Consider the following 16,784-nt stretch of genomic DNA (forward strand, 5'->3'; position numbering starts at 1 on the left):
ATTTTTGAGTTATGAGCGGCTGATATTAGATTGTGGTGAAGACTGAGGTTTCCCTGGCGATTTGCAGTTCTGAACATGTGTTTGTTTTTATTGCATTTCAGAAAGAGACAAAGAGAACACAATCAGGTGGGATCTAATATTCCTGCCACTTTGTGTGCGGCCGTGCGTTGTGTAGTACGTGTGTGTGTGCGCGCGCATGTACGTACGTGTGTGTGTGTGGGGTGCACACCTGCGTGTTTATCTCAAACAGTAAACGTTAATATGGAACTCTGTTCTACCATGAGATAATTGCACTTTTGCTCTCGGAGGCAATCCCCTGATATATAAATATGTGTGTGTGTGTGTGCGTGCGTGCGTGGAATTGTGCGTGTGCTTACTGGATCTTTCCTGCAGAGAGCCTGTGGGGGCTAATTGAGCCAAACTACCAAACAAGGCTGCACTCGATGAACAAGAAAATAACGATGTGTGTGTGTGTGTGTGTGCGTGTGCGTGTGCGTGTGCGTGTGCGTGTGCATGTGTGTGTGTGTGCGCGTGCTCATTTACGTGCATTTGCATGTGTACCTACCAGTGTGTGTCTCCCTGTACAGCAGACTGGTGAACTCATCCAATGTGGCCTTGGGGACAAGGGGACTGCAGTGTGTCACTATTGGAGACTAGAACAGGAACTAGGGCCTGAGCTGTGCTACAGGGACAATGCTGGTAGTGGCATCACATTGATTACGCTTGTTTAGGAAGCAATTCAGTGAATCATGAAATATCTAATTTCACCGCAACTCAATTGACTTATTTTTTTTAATACTGTGATTTCACAAATGCAACTGGGCAGAACTGATTTACCCTCAGTATCGTACACCAAGCTTCATGTTGTCAGCACATTTTATTTTCAATAAGTTTAATAACGTTCCAACTTGATGGATCCCATTCTTACGATCTATGCACTTCTACACCCCTGCCGGTAATACAAAAAAAAACAGCACACCCGATCAGGTGATTGTTCCTATCTTGGGTGGCCTTTTATCTAAACCCTAATTTTGCCACCGTTGATCCAGTTTTCCCAGACATTGGTTCAAGAAGGGAGCTCTCTCCTCCTTTGAAGTTCGACTCATGTTCTAACGTGGGTGGAACGCGATTATGCATTTGACCCTACACATATTACGACGCACGCATCTCTCTACTGACAGCATGGTGCTATACTCTACTGTAATGGACCACCAACATGCAACAGAGTGCACTCAGCTGTGCGGTTGTAGTGCTGGATGTCAGGGGTGAGCTAGATCCCGACATGGTGTATGTACGGTATGTACATGAAGGCTCTCAGAGGCACTTTACAAGCCATAAGCCTGAGTTATACTTAGCTGTGCGTGGGTGTCGTTCAACTAAAATAGCCAATCTACAAGCTCACAACGCATTGCAGTGCGACGCGTTGTGAGCTTGTAGATTGGCTAGTATTAGTCGTAAAATAGTATTTTCATTGCATTCAGGGGCACAGGAGCATTTATGCAAGGCTCCAAAACACACACTGAGTCAAAGCACACACACACACAATGCTGGCGAGGTGGCTCATACATAATGAGCAGGCACCTCCGGAAGCATGATTTAAAGTCTCTCAATAATGTATCTGGTCAGATGCAGCGTTCGTTCACACCTCATTACCCGCGCTCACCTTTCTCCTACTGAGGAGATGGAAATGCAAATGTGTCTGCTTGTTTAGCCGAGAATAGCTAACATTTAGAAATAGAGAGGGAGAGGAACAAAGACGGGGAAGAGTGGCGGAGAGGCATCCTACGTTCTGACAGATGAATCAGCGGTTCAAATGAAGGGTGACTCTGGGACTGGAAACTCGGGAAGAGAAAAACACTGAGCCGGAGAAAAACAGAGACAGTCAGCTTACAGCAACCAATGGATTGGACTGGAAGGGGATTACTCACTCCTGCAGCTCATCAAATTCTCCTGCAAGATAGTGTACTTGCGCCCCGGAATGATCGCGTAGTTACCATTACTGATGGCTTTCTCGCGGCAACTGATCACGTCACTACAGTTACTGATTGCATTGCAGAGGTAACTGATCGCTTTGCCATGGAGTTACTGGCTGCAATAAAAGTGTTTGGAGAGGAATCAGTGTTGCTTCACCCCCGTGACTCGCCTTATGTATGCTGCCTGCAGAACGGTGTACGTACACATGTGTGGGTGCGTGTTTCTGTGTGTTGGCCGCTGACTTTCTTATCTAAGGGTAAACAAAGTGAAGCCCACACTGAGGAAGCTAAATGAGCATTCAGGATGATAAGTCGATTTCCAAATATCTCCTGAAGGGCCTGGGTATGCCGGGTGATTTGTTTGAATGCTTAAGGTCACAGCAAAGGCTACGCAGCTAGCCGAGCAACCAAAAGACTGTCCCTGTTCTGTAGCGTACATGTGTGTGTGAGCACGTCACGCGCGTTGTCTGTTTACCTCACTTTGCGCTCATGTGTCTGGATCAATAGCGGCCGCTTGGAGGTGGGAAAGGGAGGCTGTATATGTGACTAAATTCCACTGGCTCACTTTGACAGCCTGTATTGATCAACAGAGTCATTCAACTGATCTTGGCTCTAGCTTGTTACTTATCCACATCAAAGCCCTGTCAGAGGTCTAGAGCATGAACGCACACAATGAACACACACTCTACTACTTCTGCAGGTAGACATACAGGTCACGTCTATGTCAAGACTATACAGCATATCGTCACTGTCGAGCAGAAACCTTGCATCTCCATATTGTAATCTTTTAATGTTTTTTTCATAAACTAATATCGTATGACAGTGTTGCGAAAGTAGTGAATATAGCTGATCCACAAGGAGTTGCAGGGCTGAGCTTGTATATGTGCCAATTTCACGACATGCCCAAAATAGGGACGCCAGGTTTAAAGTGGCTTAGTCTGTCTGTGGGTTTTATAAATATTTAACCAATGTAACCAAAGTATTAACAAGAACTTGTTATTAAATAATAACTACATTGGATCCATTCTTGGTTCTTAAGAACCAAGATTCAGGGTTCATGAGATTATTTTTTCCATTTCCTGGAATGTGTACTAAAGCTTCATTACATTACATTACATTACATTACAGTCATTTAGCAGACGCTTTCATCCAAAGCGACTTACAATAAGTGTATTCAACATAGGTAGGGAACGAAAACTACTAATCACCAGAAGTCTTAAGTGCATTTCCTGCAAAAAACAAGCAACCAAGAGTATACCTAGCGCTAAGGTAAAAGTGCAATATATCAGCTACCTACTTTCTTAAACAGATGAGACAAAATAGCAAAATCAAATGAGCACGAGCTCAGACAAATAAGTGTATCGACTAAACAAGATCCAATAAAACAATACAAAACTAAAACAAGAGTTCGTACAACTAGTTAACAACAAGTAGGCCAGGCAAAGAGGAAGGGTAGTGTTTCCTGAAGAGGTGGGTTTTCAGCCTGCACACACAGTAAACCATAGACAACAGTGTGCTGTCCGGGCTGATTCTGTTTCTCCACTACATGCTGCAACCTACCGCTCACATCACCCACACACTTCACTTATCTGACACAGAGAGCCCTATTTTCGCTTTTCAACAAAAAAAAAATCAGAGAGGGCGCTCTAACTCAACTTAGGAATGATCCTAGGACCCTGTAAGAAGATATGGACGGATGTGACGTCATCCCAAAAAAACGGACGTCAGTCCGCCCCATTAATTCGAATCTTGAGAAAAGCAGTTCTCCATATCATTTTTTGGTGGTGAAAACCAGCCATTTTCGATGGGCGATCGCTCTAAAATGGCGGATCGCGGTAGAAATGTCATTGTTCCAGTCGAAATACGGGACCCTCCCCCATCGCCCGGACATCTTTTGTTTACATCCGGGTCCCCGTTGTGGCTTCTACAGCCGTCTAAAGATCGCAGAGACACGGTAAAAACGCTAGCACTCTGAGGACGATTTGGATGCATAGTACCTCTAGTACCTGGCACTCAATGTGTTAAAGGCAATGGCATCTCGCACGTTGATTGGTTTTATTATTGTAACGCCCAAACCACACCTACTGTATGCATAATGTAACGGGTAGCACAGGTGTTTTAGGGATAAGGCTGGTATCCGAAGATAGCAACTTTTGCACGGGAACGCCCCCTTGCTCAATGCTAAATAGTGGATTTAGTCACTCTTGGCTAAAATAGGGCCCAGAGTGCTTTAACTGCCTGGGAATATTAACAGTGGTGGTAAGTACATTTACTCAAGTACTGTATGTACTTCAGTACAATTTGTAAATGCTTTTACTTTACTTGAGTATTTCCAATTTTCAGTACTTTATACTTCTACTCTTAACAAAGGCAAATATTGGACAGCTTTAGTTACTAGTTACTTTACAGATTTTGATTAGTATTACTATTGTTATTAAAAAACATGCATTAACCACTTAAGCCCTATTTTATACTTCTACACGTTTGTTTTGTTTTAAGTTTCACACATTTATATTAAGTATGTATTGATGCCAATACTTTTGTTATTTTACTCAAGTACAATTTGAATAGAGGCCTTTTACTTTTAACTGAGTATTTTTATATTGCGGTATTGCTATTTGTTTACTTAAATCACAGTATTTCTTCCACACACCACATCCAGGTGGGATGAGAGGGAGGCCTAACAAGTGCTACAGTGTTTTCCTCTCCAGGGCCTTTATCACCGCTGTACTGTGGGGTTTTTATCACCTCAAGGAGTGTCTGCAGGAGAACACATTATTTTGTCTACATAACGAATAGGTTGCCATGTTGAACTATCAGCCTGAGCTAAACTCTGCTAGTGCTATTGTGTGTATGTGTATGTGTGCGTGTGCGTGTGCGTGTGTGCGCGCGTGCATGCGCACGTGCGTGCGTACATGCAAGTGTATGCGTCTTTAGCCACTAATAAGGATTTGTGTGTGTGTTTGAGTCTTTAGGCAGTAATACAGTAGGTGTGTGTGTGCGTGTGCGTGTGCGTGTGTGCGTGTGTGTGTGTGTGTGTGTGTGTGTGTGTGTGTGTATGTGTGTGTGTGTGTAGGCTGGTGGGAGCTCTGTGGACAGTGTAATGTCTCTGCTGAGGAAACAAAAGTTCAAGGACGGATCACTCATTCTCTTTATCATGATTTGTCTCTCCCTCTCTGTGTCTCCTCTCTCCTCCTACCTTTTTCTTTAATAATGGTTCCTCTTCCTGGGGGATATTAAAGACCCATTCACTCCATTAGGAGACTCCCCCCTGCCCCCCCCCCCCCCCCCCCCAACACACACACACACACACACACCCATAGTCTAAGACCAATTAGGGCCTGGAGAACTGATTCTAAGGTTAGGGTTTAACTACAGAAGTAGAAGTCCACAGTGTGTGTGTGTGTGTGTGTGTGTGTGTGTGTGTGTGTGTGTGTGTGTGTGTGTGTGTGTGTGTGTGTGTGTGTGTGTGTGTGTGTGTGTGTGTGTGTGTGTGTGTGTGTGTGTGTGTGTGTGAGGGATGGGTCAGAATAATCGAATATTCAAATAATAATTTTTGAGGATAAAAAAACCCTGCCCATAGTAACTACATTTTAGAGGATACCTAAAGTATGGGTGTAATATGTATTCTCTTCTGCATTAGCATTGTCATGTTAGCCTAATGTACAAGGCTAGTAGCCTTGGCTATACAAGAACAAATTCACAAGGATAATGGTAATGGTAAATAATGTAAAAGATGGACATGCTACTGTCTTTGTTTATTTCTGAAAAACAGTTTATAGGCCAATACAATGGTGTTATTGTAACCTAGGACGGTCATTTAATAAACAAAACCCCCCCAAAACAAAAAAATCAATAAAGAAATTCAATAAAAACAATGTGTGTGTGTGTGTATGCTAGTGTGAGTGTGTGCATGCATTAAAAAAAACACATAACAATCAGTAAGTCTGCATGTGGATGTGTCCGAGCTTGTGTTTAGGCATTTTTCAGCGCCCAATATGTCTGGGTGTGTGTGACCTCCTACCGGGCTGTAGGACGCTGATGCCCAGCAGGTTGGATGTGCGGTTGGCCACTCTGCTCCAGCTGTTGTTGTAGTTCCTTCTCCACAGGACGGCGGAGCACTGGTAGGTGCCCGCCTCACGGCGCCCCGCCCGCGTCACTGACAGCCGGAAGTTGGTGTTGGCGTGGGAACGGTCCACGGTGGTTCGTGTTCCCAGGCCCAGGAGCTGCTCGCCCCACTGCAGCGTGCCCTCGCGGGTGAACGTCACCAGGTCCCTGAACTCGCCCTGGCCCTCGCCCTCGGCGCCCGCCGGCATGAACCGCCAGGTGACGGAGGCGGGGACGCGGGGGCTGTGCCGGGGCTTGACCAGGCACTGTAGGTCGAAGGAGTCTCCGAAGGTCACGCTGGGTGTCCGAGACGATGCCGACACCACGAAGGAGGACTCTAGACGGATGGGAAGAGAAGAGAAGACAAGAGAAGACAAGAGAAGACAAGAGAAGAGAAGCTCATTAAAGGAGGATGCGGTGGACATTGGTAAAGAATGAGCATTAGATAAGTGGGATTTCCACAAGCTATTACTGAACCCTTCAAATCAGTATTTCAATCAGTATCATTGAGTAGCGGTGATTGGCTGGAACAGCATGAGGCTGTCCGTGTCTAGGTTTGCGTCCATCCACAAAATGCTAAGAAAATAAAACTAAATAACTCAGTGGAGCCGAACGTCACTACTGGAATCCAGGTAGTACGTTTCCATTTAGGATGGCTACCAAAGAGGACAAAGCCCTCTTCTGGCGTTTATACAGGCAGCATTTACCCAGAGTGCATTGGGCCATACTTACAGAGTCCTTACTGACAGAGAAAAAGCTGGTGAGATTGATTTCTCCTCTATCCCAAGGGTGGCCAGAGATAGTAATTTAGCTAGAGATAGTCTGTGTGTCTGATCATGCATGCCTGCACGTGCTTAAGTGAGAGTGCACGATTGACCATGAGTGTGTGCATCAGAACTAATGGCGATGCAATGGAGAAATACACAAGGGAGAGATTGCGTCTAAGCACTGATGTTCGATATGCGCCCCCACTTCTTGCCAAGTTCAAACTATCCTCATTAAGATAACAACTTCACCCTGCTCTGTATATTACTGCTAACATACACCTACAATAACTGGATGAAAGAGACATTTTTCTGCCTCCATGAGAGAGAGAGAGAGAAAGAGAAAGAAAGAGAGAGAGAGAAAGAAAGAGAGAGAGAGAAACCAAGGCGACGGATAACGAAAGAGTGAGGAGGGCAAAGCCTGATTTGTATGTATTTGAGTGCCGGTGTCCCTCACCAAAAATAGCAGATATACAAGCTCCCAACACGTCACAGTGCGATGCGTTGTGAGCTTGTAGATTGGATACTTCGACTGTAAATATAACTCAGGCCGAAGGGGGATGAGGAGTTGATGATGTCTGATTTTCACCACATCAGATAATTCATTTCCTTGAGACTTTGCAGATTTCCTCCCATTATGCTCTTGTCAACACACTCTCCCTCTTGTCTCTCTCTGCCTCCCTCCCCGTCTCTCTTTCTCGCTCATTCTCTAACAGTCCGTCGTCCGCGGTGTCCTTCAGGGTGTGTTATCGATGGTTTTATGTCCAGAGAGTTGGCTACTGCTGGGACGACGGCCGTGGGCCATAACTCTGTATTAGACAATAACTCTCAACTGTCCCCCATCCATCCATCTCTTTCTTTTTCTCTTTCTCTCTCACTCTCTCATATCTGCCTGCCTCAGTGACAGAAAAGGGGATTTCACACAGATTCACCCACCCCACCCGCACCAAGCTCAGTCTTTGTCTCAGAGTGAATGCATGTGAACGTGCTTGTGTGTCATTTGCTGTACACACCTGCACACTGTTTGTGTGTCCAATGTTCATGCTGTGACAGCAGGGACTTTCTACCCACAGAGACCTGCCAAACCAAACACCCAAGGGGCCCCTCCAGCCAATCCGCTATCAAGAACCAAAAGACTCTCTTAACGAGCACCTTCACCTTGGTAACACAAACACAAGGCTCCCAGAGGACAGCCCTCGCCCCTTAAGGCTTAAGGCCGAGTCAACAGGAAGGGGAGGGGTTGGGTAGAGGAATAGTTACATTGGAAGGAGCTGAAAGGAGGAAACATAGAACATTGCTTTCCATCTACAGTAGTGGCTCTCAAAAGTGGGGCCCGGGGACCCCCAGGGGTCATTGAGGAGGTTGCAGGGGGTCCCCCCAGCAAAAATAGTTAATATAGCATAAAAATCTGTTTAACCACTTTAAACCTACACACATTGGCTATTCGAAAATAGCCAATCTACAAGCTCACAACGTAAATTTTGTACTGGCACGAAATATTTTTTGATGGGGGTCTGCAGCCAAAACACATTCATTTGAGGGTCCATGAAAAGTTTGACAACCTCTAACTCACAGTACATGCTGCCTCTCTTTGCTCACAAAATATATTGAAAAATATCAGTAAAAATAAATTAATAAAAAACACCATGACAAAAAAACAGTTGCAGCGGTCTGAAATGGCCTGTTTCAGATCGATGCAGTTCGAGGATTCCTTTGCAAGTGGTTGCAGTGGCAACTTGTCGCATTGTGAATCATTGGTGTGGACTGGGCTTAAAACTGAAATCTAAAACCCCACTGCAAACAGCCCTGCAGTGGCACATTTACAACACCCTCTGATCGACATGTTCCCGACATGTGTCAGGAAGATCCTTTAACTACATTAACCGTAGCCATATCTTCTAAATGGTTTAAAACCTTTCAATTTTTTGAATTCTCTATCAAAAATAGCAAAAATAGCAGATCGACAAGCTCTTGTAGATCATCTTTTTTTGGTTACTATTTGTCATATGACAAAGTATAGGGCTTAAGTGGTTAAGGGTACAAGTGGACTTCAAGTGCTCACTTCTATTTCACCAATTTGCACCCCCTACCGCACCGTCTGTTGGGGACACTAATGTCTCCACTGTTGCCTGAGCTTAACAAATGGCTACTTAAGGAGCTGACATCTCTTTCCTGCAGCAGCACCAATGTGTCCCTCTGCAGAGAGCTAATCCGTTGGCTCTAATGGTGAGAATATGCGCTTGTGTGAGTGTGTGCGCGTCCTTGTCCCCACAAGTATGGCAGAATTTGAGAAATAGACATTGTGAGGACCAGTTTTCCCGGTCCTCATAAGGGAAATTGCTGTTTCATGGTTAAAATGTATTTGGTGAATTCGATAAAAAAAAATGGAAAAGATTCAGTATGGGGTTGGGGTTAGGATTAGTCATTTCATGGTTATGGTTAGAGTTTGGGGTTGAAATTATTGCATTATTTATACTTAGTTGCACTCTAGTGTCGCGCACCGAAAATAGCAGATCTACAAGTTCGCAACGCGTTGTGTTGTCAGGTTGTAGATCAGCTATTTTTCCGGCTTTAAGGTAAAGGTTAAAAATTGGAAAAACATTTTTAAATGGCATTCATAAAATTACCGTCCTAAAATGATGATGTACTCACAAGTATAGTAATGCAAACCTGCGTGTGTGTGTATGTGTGTGTGTTGAGCCCTGTGTACTTGGGCTTGCCAGCCCCTCACTGCACCGCTCCAGCGGGTTCCTCAGCCTGTACCACAGCGATGTTCAGCTTAACTCAGCACTGACAGTGGAAAGCCACAGACTGTGAAACACATTTCTACAGCATTTCCATTCTAATAATTCCGTCTAATCCTGGCGTGTGTGTGTGTGTGTGGGGGGGGGGGGGGGGTGTGTGTGCGTGTATTCCGTGCGTGCTTCTGTGTGTGTGCACGTCCATGTGCACCTTTGCGCGGACGTCGGCCTGTGTGCGGCAGTTGGCGCTCTCTCTCTCTCTCTGTCAGGCTTTTTGAAGTGTGGCAGGTGGTGTGTGTGGCTGTGAATGTGTTATTTTGTATTATAACAGCTCCGTCCCCAGGGCAGTGCATGAATAAACCATGTTGTATTCTGCTGTGGGGGAACTGCATGCTCTCCGTCTAGGCCATTAATCAGTCTTTAGGAAATCACAAGCCACGAGTTACTCTTTGTTTTCTTGGTTTCAAGTGCAGACAAACAACAAACAGACAACCGTCATTCAAAGTGCATCGCTAACTTAACCACTTAAAAGGACCACTTCACCCATTTTCATACATTGGTCCTCACTAATATTTATTATAAGATATACAACGAATAATAAAAATAGCAGATCTACAACTCACAATGTGTTGCATTGTGAGCTTGTACATTTTTTTATTTCTTTCGGAAACATGTGGGAACATTTTCGCCTATAATGACTTGGCCCAAATAGGTACGCCAAGTTCAAAGTGGTTTAAGGCAGTGGTTCTCAAACTTTTTCATGTCAAGGACCCCCAAATTGACACTTATTATCCCGCGGACCCCCATTTCAAAAGATTTTTTTAAGAGAAGATTTTTTTACGGCTCTAGCAGTGATTCTCAACCATTTTAATTTCAAGGACCCCCAGTTTGACATGCATTAGGGCTACACTTGGACCGCAATTTATATTGTAAAATCTAAGTCAATTTAACTCTGAGAGTGTACAAATGGAACCAAATGGACTCCACCCCTGGGGGTCCCCGGTCCCCACTTTGAGAACCAATGGTTTAAGGTGTGTGTGTGTGTGTGTGTGTGTGTGTGTGTGTGTGTGTGTGTGTGTGTGTGTGTGTGTGTGTGTGTGTGTGTGTGTGTGTGTGTGTGTGTGTGTGTGTGTGTGTGGTGCACAGGTCTTGATTGACCCCGGATCGCGTGGACCTACCAACAGACTTGACAGTGATGGTCTTGGAGGCCGATTTCTCCCCTATCTTCTCCCAGATGAGCTCTGGTTCAGTGCCGCTTTGTAACCACTCTGTGGCGGTGCAGCGGTACAGCCCCGCGTCCCCGGGCAGCGCGTTATACAGGTAAAGGGTGTGGCTGTCGGTCCGCGCTTTCTCCACCCGAATCTCCCCGTAGCTGTAGCGATCCTGGTAGGTCGGGCCGGGCAGCACTGTGCCCTCCCGATCCACGGAGGCCACCTCCGTGGGTGGCCCGGTCGCCTGCTCTTCCGTACGCTGCCAAGACACAGAGAGCGGGCCGGTGGTGGAGAGGATGGAGCAGGTCAACTGCACCACGTCGCCCTCGAGGACCTCTGAGGAGTTACTGGACATCACCACTGTGATGTTACTCTCTGTAGAAGAGAAGAGAAGAGAAGAGAAGAGAAGAGAAGAGAAGAGAAGAGAAGAGAAGAGAAGAGAAGAGAAGAGAAGAGAAGAGAAGAGAAGAGAAGAGAAGAGAAGAGGTTAGAGCTTCTATCCAACAGTGATACTGTTTTCTGGCTTGTAGCTGGCCTCGGGCATATCAGAGTGCCAGCAAAAAGGCCCTGGTGGCTTTGGGCTTATGGGGCTGGATCCAATGTCTGACACTGGCATGGTAACCGGGCCATTGCTGGGTTGGGGTGGGGGGCAGAGAGCGGTCTAAGATCACAGTGCTTGTGTGGCTCACCCGTCTCAGATGCTGTGGAGGATAAAAGCCTTCAGCGCCTGTCCCTCTCCCCTGTGTGTTAACGTTACTGTATAGCTGCGTTTCTCATCTCTACTCTGCACACATCATGGGAGTGCTGGTGGACCTAAAAAGGCCCTCTTAGCCCCCCAGGGCTGGCGGTGGCATCTCAGGGGGACGCGGCTAAGGGTCCTCCCCTGTGTCATCCCCCCCAGGGCCAAGCTTCACCGCTTCCTCTCTCAGCTCTCACCAGTCATCTTAATAAGCATGAGCTCTCTGTGAATATGGAATAAAGCCACTCCTTTATACTTCCTTCACACTTAAAAGAAAGGAAGGAAAGCCGTTATTCACAGCCCCCCTCCTTTTCTCATCCTTACAATTTCACAGTTTCCACCCCGTTAGCTACAGTATATAATGCATTCTTTAGCTTTTTTCCCCCCTACATACTGTACTCGAGAGTAAAGATGCATAGATGGATGGATAGACTGTTTCAGAGATGAATCATCCAAGATGGAATCTGGATAACGTCTTGTTGCTCTCATGTAGCCATTCCTTCTGCTCACACTGCTTCTCCTTTCATTTGTATGCCCCCCTCCCAACAAAATAAACAGCTCCTGTTCCTTCTCTTTTAATGTTCCTCTCTCCTTCTATCAGCTACATTCACACTTTCCCTCTACCTTTGTTCCTGTCTGTTTGACATTCAAGTGCAGTGCTGTCTCTCGTTCTGTGTCTCTCTCTCTGTCTCTCTCTCTTTCTTTCTCATCCATCACGACTGATTTGTGGGAAGTGGTTACATCCGCCTTTCCTTTTTCGTCACCTCTGTCTAGTCTGCTATTAAAGCCCTATACTTCATTGAAGAATAGTGAAATTAGAAGATATACAATCTCACAACATGTCGCATTGCAAAGCTTGTGAGATTTTATATCTGCTATTTTTCCGTTATTTTTATAAGTAAAAATATATACATATTTAGAAACATTTTGACATTTTTTGAGAATTGAAAATGTGTGCGTGAGAGAGACGGAGAGCTAGAGCGAGAGGAGTTTGTGTGCATACACAATCCCTGGCCTATATCTCTACATTCTGTTAAGAGCTCTCCTTGAATAACTGATATGATTATTATCCTTTGTAGACCTCATAAATATCCTTTATGCAGGGCCCACCGGTGGGTGAATGGATGGTGCGTATGGTTGCAACGTCAATACTCTCCTATCTAAATCAAGCTGTAATTGCATAAAAAGATCTTACAAAATAAAACATAAAATCCTTTATGGGGCATTAAAGTCTTATTAAAAACAAAGTCTCCCAAACAGAGGGGGTCTCTGGAGATTACTTGTTTCGGGCTTATTTAGCAAGGCGTGTGTGTATATATGTGTGTGGTTGTGTGTTTTAGCTGGGATGCTTCTGGCTGGTTATTTTGCTTTATCCTGCTGGTACAGTAGCAAAAAGCCACAGCCCCGATAAAAGGAAAGGAAACCCAATAAGTGGTGGAGTAGCATTTCACTGCTGTCGTAAATGAAAGTGGAAAAATAAAACCTTGGTGACGGAGAGGGACTGTGGGCAACGTTTGGAGGCACTGCTGTAAATTCGCATCCATCAGCTGCCAGCCCTGCGCAATACTGTCGGCCAGCTCCGTTAAGCCCAGCTGAGACAGCTCTGCCCCAACAGAACACATTAATTTAGCCTGGGGATCCATTTAGAGGGCCCTCGAGAGGTGGGCCCCATTCTCCGCTTTTCTCTTTCTCCATGCTTTCATTTCACGGTTGTTAGCTCAGCCTCCTTGAGCCCGGACTCTCTTTTCAGCTTTTCACCATTATCCTGCTTCACTGTTACCGTCTCTCGCTCAGCCAAGAAAATGGGAAGGACCACAACACTGCATTACCAATCCTTAGCCATCCGCTCATACAGAAAATATGTCAGCATTATCTTCCCCTTCTGACTAACAATACAGGCTGTACGTTTGTCTATGATGTGCCACTCTAGAGACAGCGGGCATGGCCTGGCACTCTATGTGACATTAGCATGAAAACTATCATTATTATAATTGACAGACAGTGTATGTAAGCCAGGGGCCAGTGGGATGGATTATTACTCACTGAGTGGCTGCACTGTGATCTGAACGTTACGGGATCTCTTGCTGCGGTCGATGAAGTCTCCCGTGGGCGTCTTCTCGCGCTCCGTGACGCGGCAGATGTACTTGCCGGCGTCCTCGGGTCGCAGCCGCTGCAGCTTGAGCAGGTGCACGTTGGGGCTCTCCTTCCGCACCGTCATGTGGCCGGCGGCCTCGCGGGCCACGTAGTCGGGGCCGAGGACGGGCACGGCGCTGGGGCCCACCACGGCCACTGGCGAGCTGCTGAAGACCCACGACACCGAAAAGAAACGCTCGGGGACATTCTGGGCCTCTATGGTGCAGCGAAGCTCCAGCGGCTCACCGGCCGTGAAGGACCGCCGCTCCGTGCTCACCTGGATGCTGAAGTCCCGATCTGAGGGGAAGAGGAGAGCACAAATAATGGGTGGGTGGATGGGATAACCATTTAAACACTATACACTTAGTTGTACATCAAATAGCAAATATAGTATCTACAAGCTCACAACGACGCATTGCAAGTTTGTACATCAGCTATTTTTGCTAAATGTTTGCCTAGTTTCATCAAATGTTCACCTCTTTTTGCCGAATGTCAAGATTAGGGACGCTAGGGTTCATTAGGTTAAAGGGTTATGTGGGCAGTCAGCAGACGCTCTTATCTGTGTGTACAGATTCTTATTTTGATAGCATATTGTTTAGGCTGATCTTGGTTTATCTGTGATCCTAGTTTACTGAGGCACTACACTTCACGTCTCTCTACATTCTATGTAAGTGATTACCTTGCATATTGTAAGTCACTCTGGATAAGAGTGTCTGCTAAATGCCTAAATTGTAAATCCGAAGCGATTTACAAAGTGCAGTGGGGGAGTAAGCGACATGAACCCATAGTCAACCAACAACAGGGTAAGTGGAGTGAATAGAGTGCTTAGAAAAATATTAAGTACTACAACGTAACTAGGATAGCAGGTAGACATCAAACGTAGCATCTGTCCTATTAACATACTATCTACGTAAATAACACTGCATCTGTAGGACAAGCAAACAGCATACAGCAATCTAAATAATGCACATAGCATCTGTGAACAAGTAATCTATCAATCTATAATAGGGCTATGTACTGTAAATAGGCAGTATGTACAGACACATGAAACAAGGAGTAGGATCAGAAGAACTGAAAAGAATAGTGAATTGACCAAGAAAAAATAGAATTTTACTGAATAGAAAATGTAACCCTATGAGATATCAGATCTTTAAATGTCAGATCCCTTTCAAATGGTTTTGCTGTTTGTAGGAGGAGGATAAATATGTCAAAATACTGCACAAAATACATAAACAGACAGAGGGGTAGAATTTGTGAATAGTGACACATTTAGCCTAGGTGTGCGGGTAAGAGGGAGGAGATCCATTTAATAAGATGATGTTGTGTTCCCTTTCCGTTTCAGTTGTCAACTTGTCAAAGACAGAAAATGCGATTTATATACAATGCTGTGCGGAACACTGCATTCAGTTAATATTACACCGCCTGGAAGGTTGATCCAACATAAAGTCAGAGCAAAAGAGAGAGGGAGATGGGGGGTAGGGGGAGGGTTAATAAAAACAGACTGTGGATGGGAGAAAACACAAGAGTGTGGAGACAGGGGGGGAGAAGGGGAGAGAGAGAGAGCAGGCAGGGGTCACGGAATGAGACGCAGCGGTAAAACGCTGATCTCCCAGCCCGCTTCCCTCTCCCTCCCCTTGGTTTCACCTCTGCAATAAAAACACACCACATCTAATTAATATTCTCTCCAGCGGTCTGAAAACACATCCGTGCACTCCCCTCCTCTCCTGCTGCACTTTCTCCCACTGTATAGAATAACGGCAGCGTTGGCTCTGTGACTTGGCCAAATCACACATGTCTTGTTGACAGTGTGGAGAAACGTGCGCGTGTGTGCGCGCGTGTGTGTGTGTGTGTGTGTGTGTGTGTGTGTGTGTGTGTGTGTGTGTGTGTGTGTGTGTGTGTGTGTGTGTGTGTGTGTGTGTGTGTGTGTGTGTGTGTGTGTGTGTGTGTGTGTTCGTGTCCTTTATTTACAGTATTAATTTCCACATGATGAGCCCGGTATTGTACGTATCAGAGAAGCATGCTTGGCCTCGCAGTGAGGTGCTCGCCCCCCCGGCTGTAATTATGTGGACTTTAAACAGACTTCCTGAGGAACACATTAATGTGGAAAGGTTCAAAGCCTGACTGCAGAGCTCGTTATGCAGGAAGATTTGAGGGGATGACATGTGCATTAAAACGTATGTGTATACACAAAAGTACACTTGAAACACTCGCACTTGAACATTGCATTTCATAAGCACCAGATAGTGAGCCTGCATGCTGAGTAGCCCAATTTATACTTAAGACGGCGTCGCGCTCTGAAAACGCGCTGACGGCGTGTAGATTGGCTATTTTCGGAGCACAGCGCCATTATACGATGGAGCATAAAACAGGCAAGACAATCTCTCCACCCGGCAGGAAGCCACAAACAGGATACATGCGACACACACACAAACACACACTCCACAAACAAGCAAGCAACCCGTCGTGAGAGCGGGGCGGTAGACGAGACACGAGGTCAGCGGCGCTAATAGAACAGAGAACAGACACCAAAACAATGCACAGACCGGCTGCTAGACGCTCGATGAGGCGTCGGGACAGCGGGTCGTGTCTGTGTCATGTAATTGTGAGGGGGGTGGGGGCGAGGAGGGATGGGGGGCTAAGCTGAAGGAACCATGACCTGCTTTTACAAGGATGTGGTCCCCCCCCCCCCCCAGCATGGAGCTCAGTTAGGGCCGTGTTTACCAGAGACGGATCAGCAGAGAGGATCCTGAGACAGACTAGCAGACAGCCACACACATGTTAGTGTTTAGAGCTAATTGGGAGGGAAAACAACAACAGAGCAGAGAGAGAGAGAGAGAGAGAGAGAGAGAGAGAGAGAGAGAGAGAGAGAGAGAGAGAGAGAGAGAGAGAGAGAGAGAGAGATTGAGAGGGAGAGGAGGGAGAGAAAGAAAGAAATATGATGAGAGAGCACAGAATTAGATGCAGTATAATAAGAGTCGTGATTACAGAAAGGGAAAAAAAGGAAGAGAGAGCTGGGTGAGCAGCGAGAGAGGGAGAGTGAGGCTGAGAGAGAGAGAAGGAGAGAGAGTGAAAGGTGCATTAGGATTCTGTCCGTGACCTGTCCCTCTGCTCCCGGC

General features: G+C 45.9%; 1 protein-coding gene across 1 annotated transcript in view; it reads right to left on the reverse strand.

The window, feature by feature from the left end:
- igsf3 (immunoglobulin superfamily, member 3) overlaps positions 1-16,784 on the reverse strand; it is an 86,448-nt gene that overhangs the window by 19,422 nt on the left and 50,242 nt on the right. The window contains exons 4-6 of the mRNA XM_084083600.1: positions 13,579-13,965; positions 10,764-11,171; positions 5,998-6,417 (exon numbers count right to left, since the gene is read on the reverse strand). Coding sequence (XP_083939726.1) covers positions 5,998-6,417; positions 10,764-11,171; positions 13,579-13,965 — 1,215 coding nt within the window. The remainder of the gene's footprint in view (positions 1-5,997; positions 6,418-10,763; positions 11,172-13,578; positions 13,966-16,784) is intronic.

Source organism: Gymnoscopelus microlampas (genome assembly GCF_963454915.1).
Source record: "Gymnoscopelus microlampas genome assembly, chromosome: 17".
In the NCBI taxonomy this organism is placed as follows: Eukaryota; Metazoa; Chordata; class Actinopteri; order Myctophiformes; family Myctophidae; genus Gymnoscopelus; species Gymnoscopelus microlampas.